Source organism: Coccinella septempunctata, chromosome 1 (genome assembly GCF_907165205.1).
Source record: "Coccinella septempunctata chromosome 1, icCocSept1.1, whole genome shotgun sequence".
Classification (NCBI taxonomy): Eukaryota; Metazoa; Arthropoda; class Insecta; order Coleoptera; family Coccinellidae; genus Coccinella; species Coccinella septempunctata.
Genome location: NC_058189.1, coordinates 18,488,629 through 18,508,297, shown reverse-complemented (window position 1 = coordinate 18,508,297; position 19,669 = coordinate 18,488,629). Strand labels below are relative to the sequence as shown.

At 35.9% G+C, this 19,669-nt stretch overlaps 1 protein-coding gene across 5 annotated transcripts in view; it reads right to left on the bottom strand.

The window, feature by feature from the left end:
* LOC123323004 (protein pangolin, isoforms A/H/I/S) overlaps positions 1–19,669 on the bottom strand; it is a 329,222-nt gene that overhangs the window by 29,352 nt on the left and 280,201 nt on the right. For all 5 annotated transcript variants that reach the window (XM_044911176.1, XM_044911177.1, XM_044911170.1 and 2 more), the window contains exon 5: positions 1,436–1,526. In XM_044911176.1, coding sequence (XP_044767111.1) covers positions 1,436–1,526 — 91 coding nt within the window. The remainder of the gene's footprint in view (positions 1–1,435; positions 1,527–19,669) is intronic.

The window sequence follows — 19,669 nt, the reverse complement described above, 5'->3', positions numbered from 1 at the left end:
CGCATTTTAATTATTACGAAGTTCCATTTCAGATAAAATTTTATTTGTTTTATTTGTGGTTGTTTTTTTACATAAAATATTGTCTCAGTACAGAAAAAACAATAAATACTGTGAAAGAGGTTAATTAACACAGTTAGCTGTGTTAATTAACCTGAGGATTACTCAAGGTAAAGATTGAAAAAATCGGTATACAAAAGAACGAAAAATTGTAATTGGCTTAGGGGCGAAAATGAAAAAAAACTAACCACATTTTATTATATTCAAGAATAACACAATAATAATTCTTAAAAATGGTTTTATGACTGATACTGATACAGATACAGTCTGATGGTCATTTTGACAAATGTATCGAAAATATTTGCCAAAATTTGGGAAAATAATCGCAAAAATAAAGGTTTTCGGGGGTCATGATTAAATGGAACTCTTTCATGAAGGAGGGCATTTTTGGACGTGCGGACACCCGATATAAAGTCGGATGCTGATAAAAACGTGAGATAAAATGAACAATTGAATAAATATTTTACATATATAATAAGAAATTTATATCCTAATTTCTCTCTAACCCTAGCCATTGCCCAATGATTTTCAAATGGAATTTTCATTTATATCAAAGAAGAATTATTTGTTGTTATAATAAGAAATTCAATGAGAATTGGAACTTCCACAAATAAGGGGTAGGCGATGAAATTTTTTAGATCTGTGAAAAAATCAATTGAGGGGGTCAGAAGCCAAGGGGTCCGGGTACTAAAAAACAAACTATTGAGATATTTTAATTTGTAAAATTATTACCCAAGAACAATCCTAAGCAACCAAAAATGCATGAGTTATGCAGCACACATTATTTATTTCAGGTTTCATAAACTTTGGTATGCAATCGGGAAAATTTTGGGTATTATTTTTCTTTCAGGGCTATTTAGTTTGTTACAGAGTTGTTGAACAAATTTAAAAAAAGTCTTACATATTTTTTTTAGATAGGATCCAAATATACTTGGATCCCTTTAGCTCTAAACAACACCTAAAATATGGTAAGTAGTAAAAATTCTTTTTGATAAATGACAACACTAAGATTGTTTTATGCTTGGATCTCTTTGCCACCAATTAAATGTTCATATTAAGTTTTGATTTATCCACTCAACTCGATTTTGAAAAAATATATACTTGAGCCCCTTGATTTCTGACCCACTTCGAATTTCGAGCTGCACCAGATCTTATATAAATAACAATAATATGTATTTGCATAAGCAATCGGCTTCTTCGTCTTGAGGACCACCAAATCAGATTGTCATAAATATGAAGCGGGGCATAAACTTCATCAGCTAAACTGAATTGAATGCAGGCTAAGCAGCGCGAAAGTAATGCAATCGTAATCAAAGGGCTGAGGACAACGATTAATCCAGTTTCGGCTGTAATTGGTTCATTATTCTGACTAACTTACCATGAGGCTGCCACCTGCGACATTTCGGGGCTGAGCATAGGGTATGGATACTGTCCGGTGGAGAATGGGTACATGGGGGGTCGACTGAGACCTGAAAAACAAAAATTATTGAAATAAACTACTATACTATACTGCTGTAGATACGGCAGCATTGCCAAAAATATTCAGTTATTGAAAAAAATATGCGGGTCGATATCAGGTTTGTTCGTAGAGTGGTTTGCAACGGTTGTGAACTGTACAGAGCAAGCGCAATTCCATTTTAGGGTAGCGAAAATCCATTTGCGCTTGCTCTGTACAGTTCTAAACCGTTGTGAACTACTCTATGAACAAGCCTATCAATTAATGATGGTTACCAGCTCTGGAGGTGTTGGGGGATTGTGTGAAACCTAACCTAACCTAACCTAACCTAACCTAACCTAACCTAACCTAACCGTAGTAACTTTTCGAACCTGCTAGAATAAAATAATACCTAACTGTTCGTATAACTTGTAGTAATTGCAGTATTTTTTTTGTAATTTGGATCTTCTTATTCAATAATGCTGCTGCTCAGTGAAGGGATCCAACATATAAATTTCAAAATTGATAAGTAAATGATGATGGACCTTTCAGTTTTTGTACACGAAATTGAATTAGGAATCGCAAGAATCAGGTAAAGACTATACTATATTCACTTTTATCTAAGCACTCGGTTGGCCATGGAAATTTGACACATTCAACTCTGTATAGTACGAAAATGTGGGGTTATGACGCTTGTCACAACATTTTTGGGTTTTAAATCAGCGCTTTGTTGTCCGTTCTACGTAAAATTCTCGGTAAATACGTATTTTATTACAATGTCGAATCACTTCGGAAAATATGTGACGAACGTAATTGAAGTTTATACAAACTGATTGAAGGCATACCAAATCTAGTTATTTGCATGGAAAATACAAGAGATCAGTTTTTAAATATATTTATTTTTGCTATGGAAAAAAATTGAATTATTGACTCATAAAATGCAGTAGCTTGAGGAGAGTTAATGTTGGTTTTCTTCTTTGGCTATAGGTTGAAGACGTTACAACAGTTGTAGATTTCAAAAAAATTAACCTGAAGATGCAATGCATCGGATGCAGTGGTAGGGAATGCGCATCTCTCGAAGGAATTAACGGATAATTACAAGAATGTCAAATTCTTCAACAAAAAATCATCTTGCATCAATGGAAGTCTAAATGACTAAATAAAGTTTCAAGGTATGAGGAACTTCACCTTTAAACCAAAATTGCACAGAAATTAACAATCAACAGGACAACTGGCTCTTATTTATGGCTGTTTATGTTTAATACTTTGATAATGATAATATGTAATATTATATTTATTGATCCCTTAAGACATTTACAATGTATAGGACAAGTCAAATGAAAAAAAAATCCGGGACTTATTCTACGATGACATTCATCGAAAATCCTGTAACTTTTTGCATTCGTTCACCCAGAAATAAAATTCTCAAATGCCACTATTTTTTTGGGTTTTCCAATAGAAGGAAATTCTTTGTCACCCTTTTCATTCACACTCTGATTGTGGATGATTGTGGAAACATTAAGCTGAAATATAAGTTGCTTAGATTCAGATGAAACATTATATAAATTAACTTTCATTGAATATGTTCGCTACCGTCTGATATATTGTAGATATTAAAATATCATTCGAGTATTTTGATGTTCAAAAATTAAAAAGTATCTATGACAATTGACAAATAGGGTAGGTACTTTTACCGAATGCAACTCATTTGAAAGATCTACAGATGTGTAGTGACACAGATTTAGCTAGTTATTCTGAAGGTAATTTTGTTTTTCCGGAGGTGGCACAGCTCATTAGGAAAACTTAAAATGGCTACATCCGAGGCTATATCAGGATCGAAGCGGAAAATATGGTATAGAAAAAAATTCTTTCATTTGACCTCAAAAATCTACTGTTAAAATATTTGTACGAGTCAAAGACTCACCCTGTGTATACATACCTATGTATGTACATATTTAATGGAAGAAAATCATGGGCGCCCGCAGGGGGGGCCACGGCCCCCCCTGAGATTCTGATAGACACCGTTAGGGAAATTTTTTTTTCAGTAAAACTAATCGTAGATGATATTTCGCCCCCCCTGAGAAAAATTTCTGCGGGCGCCCATGAAGAAAATGTATATTTTTCAGTATGCATGAATATCCAAAGTTCAGGCTTTTGCAAGAAAATGTTGGAAGGCAGTTACACTACATATATTTATATTTCTTGATCCCATGAATATAATGATTTTGTCACCAACAGCATATTTTATTATTTGAGTCGAGAAAGACGTGACTAAAACAGGGTAACATAATCGGAAATAATCAACAGATAAAAATTAGAATTTCGAACCCTCCCAATATTTTATACTGCGAAGCAAATATACGAAGAACAAAATGATTCTTGAATTTGGCGTTTTACCACAGATAAGGCATATCTTGTAACACTTTTGACCAGCAGTGCGTGCAGAAGATACCCCCGCGTCAATGCTGAACACACAATTTCGAAACCCGACATCATCTTCAGCTTCTGTTAACGAAAGCTCCTTCTATAATTAATTAGTCGTTGATGACTCTTTCCACCGTCGTCCCAATTAAAATCGGAAAGCAGGCCCTGAAACTGCGGAATATCACATAGGGGTGGGTTTCTCAATCGCTAATTGCCGACGTAACACGTGAATGCCGCGCGTTGGCGGGTTGCGACCATAGAAATAAATATCATTGTGACAACACCGGGGCACCGATACGCTACAAAAACTTCACCAATTAACGCTTGGTAATCGTCACTCGCCGCAACGCTGCACACGTGGCATTCATCATTACACGGCTCCGACTCCTATTTATAAATCATTGTATATACATGAGAAACCCTTTCATGGAATGGTTGCGTCGGAAAAACACAGCAGAGAACGCCCATTTTTCCTGCTCTTGAATTGAAGTTCGTTGACAGCTTATTTGGGCAAAATCTGTGACTTTGGAAAAGTTCCTGAGGTAATGGAAAATTTTCATATTTTTCATCGTGGATATACACATCTGTATACTGAAGATTAAAAAAAATCATAGTTTTGTGGCTTTTGAATGAAATGAAAAGGATTTCACTTCTGCCAAGTTTACTGAGGATTATATAATTGTTATTATATTGATTAATATAATAAGTAATAATATATTGATGAAAAATTTCCACAATTTTTTTTTACTCAGTAACTATTCAACTATTCGCCAGATCGCACAAAAATTGTATTTCTGAGCAAAGTTTTAGTTATCCTATTGATATGATCTTCATTTTTCAATTCAATTCCTTCCCTCAAAATAAGAGAGCAACGTCTCTAGACCATTCAAAAAAAATGTTTCTTCTTGCTCTTCAAACCAGACCTCCGCAGCGTTTATTACCTCCTCGTTGGAAGAAAATTTACGACCTTTTAAACTTTTTTTCAGCTGAGAGTTTCAGATGATGGTCGGATGGAGCCAAATCTGGTGAATAAGGGGGGTGTTCTAGTAATTCAAACCCTAAATCACGAATTTTTTGCATGGCAACGTGAGATTTGTGTGCAGGGGCGTTGTGGTGCAAAAACAGAACACCTCAAAAAACTGAAGCAAGAACTTTTCCCAGCAGATTTTTGGACACGAAACTTCTTAGGTCTTGGAGAACCAGAGTGTCACCATTCCATCGATTGTTGCTTTGTTTCTGGATCGTAAAAATGTACCCAAGTCTCATACATAGTAACAATTCGGTTTAAGAAGTCTACATCATTTTCAAATCGAGCACAGATCGAAAACGATGCTTCTACCCTTGCAAGTTTTTGGTCAACATTCAATCATCCAGGGATCCATTTTGCAGCAATTTCCAAATTGTCGTGAACAATATGATGAACGCGTTCGTATGAAATATTCAGTGCTTCAGATATCCGTTTTAGCCCAATTCAACGGTCTGATAAAATCATGTCATGAACTGCATCGATATTTTCGGGGACTGACACAGAAACTGGCCTTCCCGATCGGTCATCATCTTCAATGGGGAAAATTTACCTCTTTTGAAGCTTGCAGTCCAATTTTTCACGGTCGCATACGAAGGACATTGATCACCAAGGGTATTAAGCACATCTTCGTAAATCTGCTTACCTCTTAACCCTTTTAAATACAGGGACTTGATGATGGCTCGATACTCCAATTTTTCGATTTTCACAATTTCAGTAGACATCTTCTTTCTTTTAATTCATTGCGTAACTCTGGTTCACTTTTTTGACCTCAAACTTCACACTGACACTTCTACTGAGTTATTGTTCGTTTCTGTGGTAACGCAATATTTTTTTATGCATGGAACTGGTCTAGGCTAACTAGACATCAATACATCCTCGTATAATAATTTAAAATATTCGTACTTTCTAAATTACAAATAATTAATCTGAATTACATTTGATGTTTTCTGAATTTAAATGTGACTAAACTGAATTTTAAATGAACATTTCTGAAATTAAATTGACTAATCTGAAATACAATTGACGGTTTCTGAATTAGACTTGACAAATCTGAATTTCAATTTATCATTTCTGAATTAAAACTGGAAATGGTGAGGTGGTGTGAAGTTTTGTCCCATATCAAAGGATGGACGAATTAATAATTCTACATTTTCCGCAATGCGTTTTTCCACTTCCATGAATTTCGAAATGAAAAACAAGCTAAAGGTACCGAAAATGATAAAGATACGTTATTTTAAATCCACATTTATGGCTTAAACGAACGGTAAAAACCCGATCGTCTGAAAGCTGCCATGGCCTTCTATATAAACCAACGCTGATAGGTGGCGATAAGCGCCGCCGAACTTATCATTGGGTTGCTTTTCGGTGCCTATGGATCGGCGGCATGGGGCTTCGCAGCCAAGACCCAGATCAAGAAAATATAGGCCACTGAGAATAAACTCCTTAGAATGGCGATGGACGTACCCTGGTTTGTTAGGAACAAACAAATCTACAAGGACTTGGAATGGGAACCAGTTACAGAATTTATGAAGAGAAAGGCGGAAAGGATATTTGACAAAGCCAAACAACATCCAAATGAGGAACTACGAAGATTAGTCGACTATGATCCAACAGAAGAAGCTAGAAGGTCAAAAACCTACCACCGAAGACCGAGAGATCAGTTAAGGATTTTAAGTAACCAAAGAAGAGCTTAACCTATAAAAGCTATAGGCAGCATACAACTATCAACACGACTATGATCGTGTGAGAGTCCAGAAACCATAAGAGTCAACTGGTTAATAGGCAAAATGCCCGGAACCTATGAAGAAGCAGTTAAGGGTTTTTAGTGGGTCTCGAGCTCAGAGAGTGAAAATCCCCACACTGTTCCCCCTCAGCAGAGGGTGTGTTCGTCTGTTTGCAGATTTTCCCCCTGCTACACCAAAAAAAAAAAAATCGGTGCCAAAGTGAACTTGCACACATGTGATTTATATTAATGTATTTGTGGACATCGGGTAAAATCCTGACGGTGAAAACCGGATGGTGTGAAAGGAGCCTTATCGTCCCCGAGACCTTACCCGAAATAGCCGCTTTCGCAGCGAAATTCTCAGAACAGCTCGCCCACCCTCGACATCGAGTGAAACCTGAAAAAACAGGAGGCGAAGGAGGATCATCTGGCGCACAATAACCCGATAAAAGAACGCTTCACCGGGAAGACTATCAAATGACAAATGTAATAAAAGTTGGGGTTCTCGCTGTCATTACAATAAAACGGCGGGCCTAAGCCGCGTGTAATTCCAGGGAGAGGGTTAGCTTGCTCCTTTGTCCTTTCTGCTGGCAATCAATACGCTTCTCTACATGCCTCCCGCAGGTCTACACCGTGTCGGGAATTTGCACCATGGAATTTGAATGCAGATGGGCTTCATGAAGCGACAACGCCTATGTCACCGATACTGGAGCGTGAGCGTAGTATGCGGGGGGAAAACAATTTCCTGCTCCTTCGCTCAGACGGGATGAAATGTTCGTTCACATACAGACTGCATGCCATGCAGACCTTGGAGACGTTAGCGTTGTGCTTACTATAACCATCCAATTATGATCGGTTAATCGACTTCATTTCCGGACAAATTGGTCAAACCATTCGAGACAACTCTTGGTTTCTATAGTTGAGAGGTTACCAAAGTGTGCAACGCAGGAAGTAAACAGAGGTGTGAGGTGCCTGTAAACAGGCACACTAATGAATATTTGATCATTTAAAAAAATCTTCATATTGTCTCGTATAATGCACCGTTTCCGAGTAATTTGATATTACAAATACCTGTTAAATTCGAAAAATTGGGTACTTGGCTGAATGCAACTCTGTTTAGAAGATCCACAGAACTAACCCTAGAACAAAACACATTATAGAATGTGAAGAATGACTGACATCTCGGTTGGCTATGGAAAATCGAATTTAAGTTGGTAAAAGCCCATAAGTTCACATTTTATGTTGCTTACTTCAGGTTAGTATTGAGAATGAACAATGATCTATAGATCCATTATATTTAAATCTATGCATTGACTGAAGTTAATTTGAATTTTCACTGCTGTCTAGTCCTTAATTTAATAGAACAAATTAGAATTATGATTACTTATATATTATATGTTTTTAATGCTGATTAATATGCTTTGAATTCGAATATTTCTTCTTTTCAAATACTTTTTTAGGTTATATTAATACATTCCAATTCTGTGAATGAAACTACAGATGTGATTAAGATCTTTTGTGACAATATATTGAGCTGCGTCTGGACTTTCAAGTCCTACAGGGATTTCGATCATTCTTGAATGGACTATACGTATGTGTAGTGTCATAGATTTAGCTCATTATTCTGAAGGGAATTTTTTGTCATTACAGTGTTCTGTGTTCGTTAACTTGGCAAAGAAGTACGTTTGAACGTTCGGAGAAAATGTCATTTAGGAAATGAAAGGTCGTTTGCACCGAACACACTTAGTGTTAAGTGTCCCCTAAAATGAACAGCTGCTAACTGTCATTTAAATGGTTGAAGCTAACCTTAAATTTAAGTGCTCCCGTAATGACCAATTAAATATTTGAGAGCGGGATTCTAACCTCAAAAATTTGTTGAACCGACTGCAGAACTTCTCATTTTTGATGGATTTTGAGAATTGAATGAATTCATTGCTGAATATCAAGCTTTTTTTGCCTTTATTGTACTGCCATCAGTGTTTTTCTTTTCAATTTTGTGTCTCAAATCATACTATAGTTGGGAACAAACTTTTTTCTTCTGTTGAGAAGTAGGGTGCTCTTCGTAGATTTCCAACACCTGCTTGGCAATCATTCACCGTATTCGTACTTACAAGGACCATAAGAACATTTTTTTTCACGTTCCTCTTCAACATTAATGAAAAAAAATCGCATAAGACTTTACAAAGAAAGTGTTGTACTTATATAAACTTAGGTACCTTGTAATTGACAATCCTTATCATTATCAATAATAATGATAATTCAATAACAAAGAGTTGTTTCTCTTTGATAATAATATGTATAATAATTTACTTGACACTGACTGACAGGAAAGTTAGGTTAATGAAATGACAACGATCATCGGCAACCGGCCAGCCAATGAAATGGCTTTATTGGACTAGGATGAAGTTGCATCAAAATAAAAAACTGAAATATCACTAGATCGAGAAACTTAAGGGTCCCTTACTTAAGATTCTGTTGAGCCACAGTCATGCAACTGGGAATAAAATTAAGCGTCCATTAACTTTAAACGACGCTTAGTTAAGTACTCCTTTTAAGGGTTACTGGTGTGAACGGGCCCAAATTGGTTATATTTTAAATCAAGTCTGTTATCTATCTTGTTCATTGGAGCTTGATTTATCAAATGAAAAAGAAATCTTCGTGTCTGCTCTAAATTCTGTGTATTTTTCTGTTATTGTGTTTTGTTATTTAATGACTATTTTCGTACATCTTTATATTTATCTGCAGATGCCTGAAGATGGAATTTGGAGCAGACACGAAGATTTCTTTTTCATTAGGTTATATTTTAATCTGAATGAATGAAATACACAACGCTAATAATTTATCACATATATAAAAGGAATAGATATGGGTTGTTGCAATTCGTTATTATATACTAGGTATCGAAAATGAAATACAAATCAAAAGATGAAAATTCAGTATTTATCGCCAACGAAATTGCCGTAACTCATTTTTAGTAAAATACTACTTCGTTGATCAAATGTAAGGGAACAACTTCTGTATCAGGTTTCCAGTGGTGGAATACTCATTATGAAAGCTTAAAATGGTTATATCTTTTCATCTAGGCCGATTTGGAGAAGATGGTAAAGGAAGTGATTCGATTCTACTTGGATTGAAAAGTCGACACCAGCATAGCAGTTGTTATTTTATGTAAACTTCAAAACGATTTGGAAAACCCAAATTGAAACTAATGAGAATCTGTGTAGAATAGGGAATATTCCTTCTGACGAAAATGATGTATTTTTCATGAAATATCTTTGAAACGTCACATTTTGAAATAACCATTTCAACCGTTTCCCAAAAAAATTATTTTAAACACTTAAAAATGAAAAATAAAAACGGGTATTTAAAGTTTAAAAACTTTTGTGAGAATTGCGCAAGCTGGCAACATCGACTGGAATATGCCTTGATAATAAAGGACAACAAATGCATTATCTTGATGAGATAGACAAAGATGGCTGTCTATGAAGTCTGCGATGAACGAGGAAGGTCGTTAAATTTTATGGGATTTTTATGGCCGGTTGCTGTTGAAGCTCGCCAGTAAGTACGCGCCTGTAGATCAACAGCTGTTATTTTATGGAAACAAGCTGAACGGACATTGTTCTTTTCATTGTCTTCTATGCGCTGTTGCCAAATCGTAAACTCCGCACAAAGCGATTTAAATTTTAAAACCCCTTATTTGAAGGATGATTTTGAATAGTTTCAGCGGTGAATTTAAAGAAATCATGAATGAAACTCATAATTATTCAGTTTAAACTTGCATATGCAGTGATAACCCAAATTGAGGAGAATTCCCCATTCGCAGGGTTTTTTCGTTCGCGTGCTCCCCAAATCTGTTGAGTAGTTGCGAAGATTTCGCACTCCGTATCCCGCCCGCCGTAAACGCCAATTATTACATTACGAGGAGCATCGAAGGTTCTCAGCCCATCGAAAACGAACGAAATTGGCTCTTCCTATCGACATAATTCAGTTAGGGACTTTTTCCAATTTCCGTTTCCTCTGGAAATATCGAAAAGATAATAGTCAACAAGTGTTCCTCGGGCTCGGTACAAAAACACAAGTACATAAATTAGGACACCGAAAGCAAGTGGGCTGGCGAGTATTGGAGTGGCTGCCGTTATCCTAATTATCCTGGTCGTTTGCATATCGTGCGCTCCTCAAAGGACTCGAGGTGTTTTCATAATTTCGCCTTTGAACTCGAATCTAATTTCGCCTCGACGTCGATGCTGCTGCTCTACTTGCCCTGCCGCTCCTATCGCCTATTTTAACGTGCTGTTGATTCCCCTTCTTATTCGCCGAACATTTTTTCTTTCGCATAACGTCGAAGAAAATTCTTCTTCTGAATTATTGACTACTCGACGACCGCTTTTAACCTCATTCTAATTCATATTTACCGGTTATAGAACTATCTGATTTTGGCCTATTATTTCCAATATTTGTCTAGGAAATGGAAAATTGGAATATAGTTGGTTTGAATTTCAATATATGTAGAATGTACAGGGTGGGCAAACTTCGATGTTTTAGCACTACAGCTTTAAAACCAGAGGAGATAGACAAAATCTGATACCCCATTCTCGTTCTCTTTTTCTGAGAAACTTACAATAGTAGTAGTGATTTTTCGCCACTTTCTTTTGTTTTCGAGTTATAAGCAAAAATTGGAAAAATGGCGATATCGAAATAAATTTATATCTCCGCTAATACTGATGATAGAGCTCTGAAATTGAAACATTGTACAGGCACTTTTTTACGTAGAATCCAGTGGCGTGCTCTTCTTTTCAGAAGGATTTTTAATTACGAAGCTATTAACCAAAGTTATGTTTTTTTAAATGGGAACACTAGTTCTCTGTGCGATTTTTTGAAAGCTTAATTTTTACTGATTTCAAAAATATATAACATCATATGGTTTGTACCAATATAAATATGTAATAGAAAATGGTCAAAAACCTTTTTTCTCAATATTTCTATGGTTTCAACTTTTGACGAGCACAGAAAAATAGAGTTTCCTAAAACAAAAGCAGTCTCCTTCCGGCAATGTCATTCTTTCTATGCTTTTTACCAATTTTCACAAAATTTGAATCAAGATATATTTCATGAATTTTCATAATAATGAAAGGACTTATAGAAGGAGACAGTGGTAATCATACGATGCTATATGTTTCTGTGCTCATCAAAAGTTGAAACCATAGAAATATTGAGAAAAAAGGTTTTTGACCATTTTCTATCATTTATATTGATACAAACCATATGATGTTATATATTTTTGAAATCAGTAAAAATTAAGCTTTAAAAAAATTGCACAGAAAACTAGTGTTCTCATTCAAAAAAACCTAACATTGGGTAATAGCTTCGTAAGTGAAAATCCTTCTAAAAAGGCGAGCACGCCACTAGATTCTACGTAAAAAAGTGCCTGTATAATGTTTCAATTTCAGAGCTCTATCATCAGTATTAGCGGAGATATAAATTTATTTCGATATCGCCATTTTTCCAATTTTTGCTTATAACTCGAAAACAAAAGAAAGTGGCCAAAAATGACTACCACTATTGTTAGTTTCTCAGAAAAAGAGAACGAGAATGGGGTATCAGATTTTGTGTATCTCCTCTGGTTTAAAAACTGTAGTGCTAAAACATCAAAATTTGCCCACCCTGTACAAAAGACATTTTGTGGGAACCGAGATCTGAACCCATGCAGCTGATAATATTATAAACTGAATTAATTGATCATTTATTCCAACAATTGAACATCATCATCATTGCTGTATCCCGTTACAGAGAATAAATCTACAAAAAGACTCAAAAACAAAACTATCGGTGCGATCAAACTTATAATTTCTTAGGGCTACTTGCCACTGTGTGCCCTCCTATGACTGAAGAGACACAACCGTGACCTACAGATCCTTCCACACTCTGGGCATGGGTAGTCATCAACCAGATCTGGCTGCCGCTGTATTCTTCTCGAGTCTCCATTATAACCTCCACGCTAGTTGTTCCCAGTTATGATTGGCATTAACCGATTTTAGGGATTGATGCAGTATATCCTTAAACCGCTTATACTGACCTCCTCGTTTCCGAGCTCCCTCTGTGAATTCTCTGTACAGAGCTATTTGTGGAGTCTTGTGTCTTGCATTCTCAGAATGTTGCCCTCTTTACTTGAGTCTCAATTGTTATACAACTCGCGCGCTGCAAGATTTCTGCATTTGTAACTTCGTGGAACCATCTGATGTGCATTATTCGTCTTAGATGACGTTGTTGCGTTTGTTCGAGCTATTTAATATGTCACCTGTAGGGCGTCCAGCTTTCGCTTCCGTAAAGAAGCGTTGGGAGGACCACTGCTTTGTAAAAAGCTGTCTTGGTCTTCAGATTGAGGTCGTGATTTTAAAACACTCTGTCCTTCAGCTTCCAGAATGCCCGTGATGCCGAATTGATACGGTTTTGTATTTCCGTGTCTAGATTAGTCCTAGTGTTTATGAAGCTTCCCAAGTATTTGAACTGCTCGATCTATTCTAGAATTCCATTTTCCAGGCTGATATGTACCAGGCTTTCTGGCGTACTCACCAGGAGTTTGGTTTTGTCAATATTGAGTGTAATGCCTAAAGCGTCGTATATATGTTTATAGATCTCCAACATGTTAAATGTCCATTCACATGTTAAATTGAGTAACATAATAAGTCAATAGGAGATTTCAGCACATTTAAAAGTGTGCTTAATTCCCTACTTAAATTACTCGATTCACAAGCATTAGGAACAACTTTCAGTTACATCTTCAACATATTTCACCTCAAAGGTCAAACTCAGAACATGTTTACAATAGGGAATACGATGTATTTTTTATGAAATATCTTTAAAACGTCACATTTTGAAATATCCATTTCAACCGTTTCCTAAAAAAATTATTTTAAGCACTTAAAAATGAAAAATGAAAAATGAAAATTGGTTTAAAGCGTTTTGTGAGAATTGCACAAGCTGGCAACATCGACTGAAATATGCCTTGATAATGAAGGACAACAAATGTATTATCTTGATGAGACAGACTAAGATGGCTGTCTATGAAGTCTGCGACGAACGAGGAAGGTCGTAAAATTTTATGGGATTTTTATGGCCGGTTGCAGTTGAAGCTCGCCAGTAAGTACGCGCTTGTAGATCAATAGCTGTTATTTTATAAACAAGCTGATCGGATATTGTTCTTTTCATTGTCTTGTATGCGCTGTTGCCAAATCGTAAACTGCGCACAAAGCGATTTAAATTTTGAAACCCCATATTTGAAGGATGATTTTGAATAGTTTCCGCGGTGAGTTTGAAAAAATCATGAATGAAACTCATAATTATTCAGTTTAAACTTGCATATGCAGTGATAACCCAAATTGAGGATAATTCCCCATTGTAGATAATGGACAGTGAATGATCTTGCGGACAGTACAACTACTCGTTTTTATGTATCATTTTCTAGTGGAAATACACCGACTTGGTTCTCATTTTCCAATGTTTGTTATGAAAGAAACGAATGGAGTGAAAAAGAAAAATACGAGACTATTGAACCATGCCACTTTTTCGAAATCGTTTCTCCCTCAGATAATTCTTCGAGTTTCTCGCACTATAATTATAGAGCTCATTAGCATTATCCTCAAATTGCGTGTGTTTTTCACGGATAATGAGAGACCCTTGTTTGAGATCAAGATACACACTTGTCTCGAGCTCAACTCGTGCGTCCGCATCTCTTAAGATGATAATTAGGGATGCGAATGCATATACGGCAGGTGAAGAGTCTGAAAATATGCATCCTTGTTTCAACGAGATTTAGAGATGGTCCATTCAGAGATGAGAAATCTGTCGAATAAGTTACAATATTAAGCAGTTTTATTGGCTATTTCAGCAACGTTTTAACTGTACTGTAGCTTTACTGATGTGTAAATTCTGAATATACGAATAGTTTCTAATTTATAATATTTGTATTAGCCTAATTTGGCTAATATATTGACAGATTATGCGGTAAATATGAGAAAAGCTGATGGAACTGAATATAAAAATATAAAGAAGCGACTGTAAAAACAATTTGGAATACTACGAGTAAGCTACTCCAGGAAAAATACTTCAATTACATCAAAATGGTATTCGACCAGTTTACCAGTGTTATATTCAAAAATGCGTGGGATTCAAGAAATGTGCATGATACAGCAGGATCCAAACAAGCGAAAATGCAGTTCAGTAAATTTGAGTTCAAGTGATTTGGCTAGAATCATTGAATTAAGGGATGAAAGTACACCAGATGGTTTACAGAAATTTTTTTTGACAATCAATTTTTTGAAATTTACAAAGTAAAAAATTATGGAATACCTCTCGGGCCTTGATAAATTTTCAATACAATAGGGAATACTCCTTCTGACGAAAATGATGTATTTTTTATGAAATATCAGTGAAACGTCACATTTTGTAATAATCATTGCAACCGTTTCCAAAAAAAAATTATTTTAAGAATTCAAAAATAAAAAATAAAAATGGGTATTTAAAATTTAAAGCGTTTCGTTTCTAGTGCACAAGTTGGCAACATCGACTGAAATATGCGTTGGTAATAAAGGACAACAAATACACTATCTTTATGAGATAGACTAAGATGGCTGTCTATGAAGTCTGCGACGAACGCGGAAGGTCGTAAAATTGTATGGGATTTTTAGGCCGGTTGCTGTTGAGGCTCGCCAGTGAGTACGCGCCTTATGTTGGCTGTTATTTTATGAACAAGACATTGTTCTTTTTATTTTTTAGTAGGCGTTGTTGCCAAATCGTAAACTAGAAACGAAGCGATTTAAATTTTAAATCCTCATATTTGAAGAATGATTGGAATACACTTATTCCAGCCCCCTATTTATTATGGACTGTATCTACTAAAGTGAACTGATCTGAAGTGACTAAAAATGATAACGTCCGATTAATATTAATACGTGCCAGTTAGAAGAGTGCGCTATTATTAGCGAATTTCTCCTCATATCTCCCCAACTTGTAGAGAATATAAATTTCTAAACCTTTGCCTCCACTTCGGCATTCAAGATTGATGAGTTCCGAGATTCCGAACGAAATTATGTACCTACTTCAGAAGCACATCTTCCTTATCCGTAACGTCTATTCCTTCATTTTAATACTCCACAAATCCCGGCGTATACGCATAACTCGATGTGGAAAAATTATATTCCACGCCACAAACTCGTTATTTCCACGGCTCGTAGATGTGCGTGACTAGAAACCGCAGAGACCTCATAGCATCAACCTATAATATTTATTTTCAACGGTGTTTTTGTTGTGCAATCCAGTTAATTTTTTATCGTATCTCGTTGTGAGGATAATTCGACGATAGCTCTGGTGGATTATTGTTTTCGGATGAGGGAGTTCCAGATAATTATTGCATTTCTCTGTACCCGTATTCGATTTTACGACAAACCAGAAACAAGTTTGGAATTTTAAACATCGGTAACAATAAGGTAACAATAACAAGGCGACACATTATAAAAGATCCACTGAAATAACTCATTGGAAGATCAAAAAGTATTTCAAATGAAAATTTCTTAGTCTTCAAAAGGACACCGAATGGAGACATTTAATATGACTTTGGAGTTCCATTTCAAGGTCGAGTAGATTTTCTGAATAAGCAATACCTATACATAGATTTTCTTTGCAGAATATTAATCTTTGTGGAAAAGTGAAAATGTTTCGTCTCTTTCGTTCTTTCAATAAAATGAATTTCTCTGAAGATAAGTAGTGTTTCATCTCAAGATGGTCATCTTGAAGTATTTAAAAGTTATTCCTTATAGTATAATTTGTTGTTTTTTTCCATATGAACATATTTGAGATGAAACTCTCATTCATTTTATGACAAAAACGAAAGACGCAAAAATTTCAGTTTTTACAGAGGAAGTGGTGTATATCCTATAAAAAAATCTACTTGACCTCGAAAAAAGGCAGATTAAATGTCTGTATTAGATGTCTCTTGAAGATTGCCTTCATGCAAAATGTTTTTTTTCACGTAGGTTAATATTATGCAGAGAAAAATGTATATTCCGTACCTTTGAGTACGAGGGTAAATACTCAATGTCCCTATGAAAAAAATCAACTTGACCTTGAAATCAAAATCCAAGGCCAGATTGAATGTCTGCATTCGATGTTCTTCGGAAGACTAAGAAACTTTCATTCGAAGCATTTTGTGATCCACGCTCTTCCCAGAAGTTATTTCGGTGAATATTTTGAATTGAGTCAGCCTGTATAATATTCCCTATACAGGGTGAGTTCCATTATGTACCATAAAAATACCAAAAATTCGAAGAAACCAACTCTTGAAACTAAGTTGGACGCTATTTAATGAATATTTGAACCTTTTGTAAAATTAAAGTATTCTTCATATTTTTTCGTATAATGCGCCGTTTTCCTCTGATTTGATGTTCTAAAATTAGAAAGTATCTGTTAAATTTGAAAAATTGGATACTTTGGCTGAATACAACTCTGTTTAAAAGATACACAGACGTGTAGTGTAACAGATTTAGGTAGTTATTTTGAAGGGAATTTTGTTTTTCCAGGAGTGGCACAGCTCATTATGAAAATGGCTATATCTTTTTATCAGGGCCGAAACGGAAAAAATGCTACAGGAAAAAAGTGTTTCTTTCGAAATCAAGAATCTACTGTTGAAATAGTCAAAGATTATCCCTGTATATGCGGAAATAGTTACAATTTTACTGACGAGTGTGAAAAGTGATATTCTTCCGCGAGAGACTACAGTTGATCGAACGACGATCCGCAGATTAAAATCATTGATAGAATTTAAAATTGACGCCCATCAAAGCCTTAAGCACTACAGAATAATGCGAGACCAACTGCGATGTACAATCATTAATAATCATTTTCTTTTAAATTCTACCCCCAATGGGGAATTCGCCTCAATTTGGGTTATCACTGCATATGCAAGTTTAAACTGAATAAGTATGAGTTTAATTCATGATTTTCTCAAATTCACCGCATAAACTATTCAAAATCATCCTTCAAATATGGGGTTTTAAAATTCAAATCGCTTTGTGCGGAGTTTACGATTTGGCAACAGCGCATACAAGACAATGAAAAGAACAATGTCCGTTCAGCTTGTTTACATAAAATAACAGCTGTTGATCTACAGGCGCGTACATACTGGCGAGCTTCAACTGCAACCGGCCATAAAAATCCCATAAAATTTTACGACCTTCCTCGTTCGTCGCAGACTTCATAGACAGCCTTCCCTGTCTATTTCATCAAGATAATGCATTTGTTGTCCTTTATTATCAAGGCATATTGCAGTCGATGTTGCCAGCTTGTACAATTCTCACAAAACGCTTCAAACTTTGAATACCCATTTTTATTTTGTGTGCTTAAAATAATTTTTTTTGGGAAACGGTTGAAGTGGTTATTTCAAAATGTGACGTTTCAAAGATATTTAATAAAAAATACATCATTTTCGTCAGAAAGAGTATTCCCTATTTTAGGTTCTTTCGTTTGCATAAAAAAAGTAGCACTTTTCTACACTCGATTTGATTTACATCAGTGTAGAGGAAGTGTATTTTATCTACACATAGTCAAAAGGAGATGTAGATAAACTACAACTCCTCTACACTGGTGTAAATCAAATCGAGTGTGGAAAAGTGATACACTTTTTATGCAAGGACCTATTAACTTCGCATAAGAGCAATCATATCTATGGTAACGAATAAGGAAAATTCAATTAAATGAACATCCTCACGTAACTAATCCGTAATAATTAAATCGAGCCATCACCTGAAACATCTCGGAAGATCGATGACAAGATGAGATTGCCATTAACAAATTGCTATATTAAATATTTCCGAGGGACCGGGACCGTCATTGTGAACGCATCAATATTCGCTGTTCAGATCAACAAGTCTCCATTCGGGAGCAACGCACCGTGCTCGCCCCGTTTCCATTATGTCGCACCCTTGCGATCAGCATTTGTATACAACCCCGCAAAGCTGATATCAATCTCTGCTAGTTCCAAGTCCTCTTTGTCCCGGACCATTCACTCACATGTCCGGCGAGCAGTCCTCGAAACCGAATTTTTTGAATACTCTGCAAGTTGGCTCCCTCGCTCTCCCCGCTTTTTCATTAATCTCCGAAATTATCTAAGCGTGCCCTAATGGGGCACTTACCGGGACCGAAATTTCCCCCTTCTTCGGTTCAAGGGTGCCCGCCACGGTTCTTCGATTCCTTCGAATCAGCGAGATTACGTCTTATATTGTCATGAATCTATGGGATTTTTGTTCAACGTCTGAATACACGGGGGATTTTGAAAGGAGACTCTTTGTTTTTAGCAGAGTAGAATTTGTCAAAACAGTTGAAAAAACTTTGAGTCGATGACATAAGATGTTAAAAATTGAGCGAATCCCACCTCCGACCTTTTCTCTGACCAGCTCCGGTGGCCACATACAGTAGGTACCCCAATTCTACGGTGCGCTAATTGACCGAAGCAGCAGCCCCACTCTCAGTTTTTTCAGAAGCGGAAAACTCATTTTCTTATCATTCTCTTTGTTCACTTTGTTGAATCAACTCTCACTTTGATTATTCTGAAACCTCTTTTACTGTTCACCTCATCAACGTTATTTTCTCTCAAGTCTTCTCAATCAATGCTGGTGCTAATTTGTTCAACTCAAAAAGTAATGTACTCACAGACTTCTCAAAATTAATAATTCTTTCATTGTGATGAAATGAGTCCACGTGCAAGATTATTTCAGAATCTTCAAACCGATTTATAATCCTTAGTAGTATTGCTCAATTGATATGTTCACACGAGACTTAAATTGAATGCCCTCTCAGGAATATGTATTTTATGATTTACATAGATTTTCTAACCTCTTTAAATTCTCTCACATAGAAATGGGTATTTGGAACCAGAATTGAATCTTCTCAAGTCTTTGCCATTAATAATGAATACTGATTTATTGTCTCCTCATGATCATTTCTTTTATTTGAA